A 4,652-nucleotide genomic window follows, 5' to 3' on the forward strand; every position below is an offset into this window, starting at 1 on the left:
ATATATTTGTTGGATACGCAGATTCTGACTGGGGAGGAAATGAAATTGACAGGAAGAGTACAACTGGGTATCTATTCAAAATGTTTAACCAAAATCTTATATGCTGGAATACAAAAAGGCAAAATTCAGTAGCTGCCTCATCGACCGAGGCAGAATACATGGCCTTTTTCGAAGCTGTAAGAGAAGCTTTATGGTTGAAATCCTTATTAGAAAGTGTTCATATTAAGTTTGTAAAACCTATAAAATTATATGAAGATAATCAGGGATGTATTAGTATAGCTAATAATCCCTCATGCCATAAAAGATCAAAACATATCGATATCAAATATCATTTTACAAAAGAGCAAATAGAAAATAATGTAATTTGTATCGAGTATGTTTCCACAGAGAACCAACTTGCTGACATTCTAACCAAGCCGTTACCTGCTCCACGCTTTATGGATTTACGCGGAAAAATGGGACTGGATGAAGGAGCCAACCTACAAGAATAATTTTGTTCTTTCTAATTTTTGCTAAATTTCTTTATATTATATAACTGTACCTGTCTAAGTCTAAGAGTGATCTGATTGGGTTTTATGGGTTTTCCCAATCCTAGCAGCAAATGCTGGATCACTGAATTGTACGTTCCCAATAGAAAAGAAAATGAGCAAGCACCAGCCACATAGAATGAGTTGAAAACATGTTATTCTTAATTTTAATTTTTTTTATTTGATTTGATTTATAATGCAATTTTTGAGGGTGCGTATTGAATATCCCTAATGTTAATTTAGTAAATACCAAAAATAGACATTATAGTATTATAAGGTTTTCACTTGCTGGTAACACTAAAAACGTAAACCACGCGGTTGACTTTTTTTCTTCCCTTTTTCTTTCTGATCTCGTGAGTGGTGGTTGTGTGCTGTGCCAAAATAAAGTAATATAATTGATAAAACTAAAACTAACTACGCATATATTATTATTTAAAAGAGGAATCCCAACAGAATCAATTAGTGAGTGAGTGAGTGAGTGAGTGAAATTGAGTTGAGTGCCAGTGAACCAACAACAACAACAACTACTACAAAAGCATCAAAAACTACTACAACATCAACAACATCATCCTCAACAACATCATCTTCACGAAAATCATCAAAAACTACTACAACATCAACAACATCATCTTTACGAAAAGCATCCAAAAAAAAAAAACAAAACCATCAATATGAATCGCACCCCGATCTATTGCCCCGTCTGTGACGTGACCCTGCCAATCAATGTGAGATGGCATCAACATCTCAGATCAGAACAACACAAAATTAAGGTTATTGAGCCGGTTGATGATCGAATCAAGCGAGTATCGGCCGGATTCGGTGGACGAATCATACATTATGTGTATGAAAATCGGGATGAGGGAATAAAAATGCCAGTAGACTTCCTACGTGAAGCTGGTGAATCATTCCTACCTCATTTAAATTCCGTTCTGCAGAGTCACACCGCTGCAAAGGTGAACTTTGAGCTCTATGCGCTCTATAAATTGATGAAAATGGATCAAGAGAAGAGCGAAATCAAATCATTTCAGTCAAAAATGACTTTTACGAGTGTATGTGGCGACTCTGATGACATATTCTCAAAACATTCAGAGACAATCGCAACGAAAATGGATGAGTTCCAGGAGAAGGATAGTGGTGGACATTAGTCCACATTATAAGGTTGGAGATGAATGTCAACCAAAATGATCCGATAAAAGGATCATCATTTATTGACTTGCCAGACAGTCTAAAGCGGAAAAAGGCAATAATAAATGTAGTCAACAGAGACGATGACCTCTGTTTTAAGTGGACATTGATTGCGGCCCTAACCAATCTGGATAATAACGCAACCCGTTGTGCCTCATACAACGTGAGGATATATGATGATGCAATAACAGTGAAAAATATAACTCTGCAGTTTGCTGGACTGGATTTCCCGCTGAACCCAAGACACATCCAAAGGTTTATGGATATAAACCCGGAAATTAGTATAACGGTGTTTGGATTCGACAACGAAAAATCACAAGTGTTTGGGCCCTTGTTTTATCCGAAGGAGGTACGCGAGCATCATATTAATATGCTACTCATAGAAAGTGACCACAGTGCTCACTATACCTGGATTAAGCGGTTATCAGCGTAAGTGAACTTTACATTTTATTACCACTGTTGTTGTTTTTGTAGTTCTTGTAGTTCATGTAGCTGTTGCTATTTTTCATTAGTATATATAACTATTTTTCATCACCCTCCACCCCGTTTATATCTCTAGGTTAATTTCATCGCAGACTGGAAGGCGCAAGGTGAAGCAATGGTTCTGCAACATTTGCTTGAATTATTCGCAGAGTGAGGAGGCATCCCTACGACACAAGGAGATATGTAGTGGGAAGGTGTCCACACTTCCTCATCCGAAGCAAGCACTGCTTAAGTTTAAAAATCAGCATCGAGCTCTTAAGGTACCGTTTGTGGTATACGGAGACTTTGAATGTCTTCTGGAGCCGACAAATGTAGCAGTAAGTGCAAACACAATAAATGTTAATACCCATATTCCAATATCCTTTTCGTATTATTTAAAATGTGCACACGATTCTAGTTTAGATGAGTTGGTTCTCAAAACCGAATATAATGCCGGTGCTAGTTTTATACAGTCTTTAATTAAAAAACTTACCAACATATACATTAATTATTTAAGCAAGGTAGTAGATATAATAATTAGTGATGAAGAAGAGATAGAGTTTGAGGAGGCAATTAGTTGCCATATATGTGGGGGTATTTTAAACACAGATAGGGTAAGAGACCATTGCCATATGACAGGCATTTTTAGAGGTGCTGCACACAATGCATGCAATTTAAAATACAAAATAGGAAATTTCATACCAGTTTTTTTCCACAATTTCTCCAGGTATGATTGTCATCTTTTTATCAAGGATCTGGCACTCATACCTGGAGAAATTAAAGTAATACGCGTCAATAAGGAACAGTACATTTCTGTATCCAAGATTATTAGAATAGATGAAGAGAGGACTCTAGAGATTCGTTTTCTAGATTCGATTCGTTTTTTACAGGCTTCCTTGGACACTCTTGCGGGTACACTAGAGGAAGCACAGCTAAAAACAGTAAGACATCATTTCAGTTCAGACAGTCAGTTCGAACTCATGCGTAGAAAGGGTGTATTTCCGTACGAGTATCTGGACTCAGTCAACAAGCTAGAGGAGACTTCTCTACCATCAAGAGATGCATTCTATAGTTCGTTGACTGAGACAGAATGCTCTGAAGAAAATTATGCCCATGCACATAGAGTTTGGAGTGAATTTTCTTGCAAAACTCTACAAGATTATTTAGAACTGTACCTGAAAACAGATGTTTTCTTACTAGCTGATGTCTTCGAAAGCTTCAGAGCGGTCGTCTCAAAAGTGCATCCTCTTGACCCTGCTCATTATTATACACTTCCTGGGTTTGCGTGGGATGCTATGTTGAGAACCACAGATGTGGAACTAGAACTTCTAACCGATTTAGATATGTATCGGTTTATGCAGTCAGGTATTCGTGGGGGTTTAACCCAATGTTCTCTCCGCCATTCACAGGCAAACAATAAATACCTGCAGACTTATGATCCAAGTAAAGAATCATCGTATTTAACATATTTGGATGCCAACAACCTTTATGGTTGGGCAATGTCTCAAAATCTCCCTTATGGAGGTTTTGAATGGTTATCTGAAAGTGAGATATCAAATATTGACTTTCAGAAAATTCAGAGTATGGATATATTCTTGAGGTAGACTTGAGCTATCCATACAAAATTCATAATGATCATAACGATCTACCGTTTTGCCCAGCTAATAAATTACCCACCGAATCAGCAAAGGTTAAAAAATTAATAGCTGATTTAGAGGATAAAGAGAATTATATTATCCACTACAATAATCTCAAACAATGCGTTGCCAATGGTCTAAAATTGACCAAAATTCATAGAAGTATGCGTTTCCTCCAAAAACCGTGGCTTAAAAAGTATATAGACCTCAACACGCTGCATAGAACGAATGCAACAAATTCCTTTGCAAAAGACCTATGGAACCTGATGAATAATGCAGTGTATGGGAAAACAATGGAGAATGTAGATAAAAGGATAGTAGTTAAATTAACTAATGAGTGGGAATCTGCATCACCAACTGATTCAGCTGGTGCTAAGCGATTATGTGCGAGATCGTTGATTGCTAAGAGTAATTTTCAGAATTGTAAAAAATTCAGTGAAAACTTTTATGCAATTCAACTGAAACAGTTGAATGTGGTGTACAACAAACCCCTATATTTACGGTTTGTTGTGCTAGAATTGTCCAAGTTGAAAATGTATGATTTCCACTATGGTTACATTAAACCTAAATTCGGGGAAAACGCTACATTAAATTATATGGATACAGATTCATTTATATATACTATAAAAACTGATGATTTTTATAGCGATATTCGTAATGATCTGCAATTCAAATTTGATACATCGGATTATTCCGATGAAGCTATTTCGAAATATAATTTTGAGAGGGTTAATAAGAAAAGGTTAGGGTTCTTTAAGGATGAGCTGAATGGAAGACCCATGCTCGAGTTTGTTGGACTCCGATCAAAAATGTATTCCTACAAAGTAGATGGAGAGGTGAT

At 36.6% G+C, this 4,652-nt stretch overlaps 1 protein-coding gene across 1 annotated transcript; it reads left to right on the top strand.

Moving 5' to 3' along the window:
- The first annotated feature begins 1,198 nt into the window (after window positions 1–1,198).
- LOC121405149 lies at window positions 1,199–3,839 on the top strand. The gene is made up of 4 exons (XM_041595755.1): window positions 1,199–1,252; window positions 1,924–2,141; window positions 2,272–2,562; window positions 3,836–3,839. The coding sequence occupies exons 1-4, from the start codon at window positions 1,199–1,201 to the stop codon at window positions 3,837–3,839; spliced, it is 567 nt and encodes a 188-aa protein (XP_041451689.1).
- The last annotated feature ends 813 nt before the right edge of the window (window positions 3,840–4,652 follow it).

This window comes from Drosophila obscura, unplaced genomic scaffold, assembly GCF_018151105.1.
Source record: "Drosophila obscura isolate BZ-5 IFL unplaced genomic scaffold, ASM1815110v1 contig_75, whole genome shotgun sequence".
Lineage (NCBI taxonomy): Eukaryota > Metazoa > Arthropoda > Insecta > Diptera > Drosophilidae > Drosophila > Drosophila obscura.

What these genes read in the sequence shown, in the direction of transcription:
- LOC121405149 (XM_041595755.1), top strand. Translation starts at nt 1,199, where the DNA reads ATGAATCGCACCCCGATCTATTGCCCCGTCTGTGACGTGACCCTGCCA. An exon ending in ACGTGACCCTGCCAATCAAT is followed by an intron (nt 1,253 to 1,923) that starts GTGAGATGGCAT and finishes ATAACTCTGCAG; the next exon opens with TTTGCTGGACTGGATTTCCC. An exon ending in TGGATTAAGCGGTTATCAGC is followed by an intron (nt 2,142 to 2,271) that starts GTAAGTGAACTT and finishes TTATATCTCTAG; the next exon opens with GTTAATTTCATCGCAGACTG.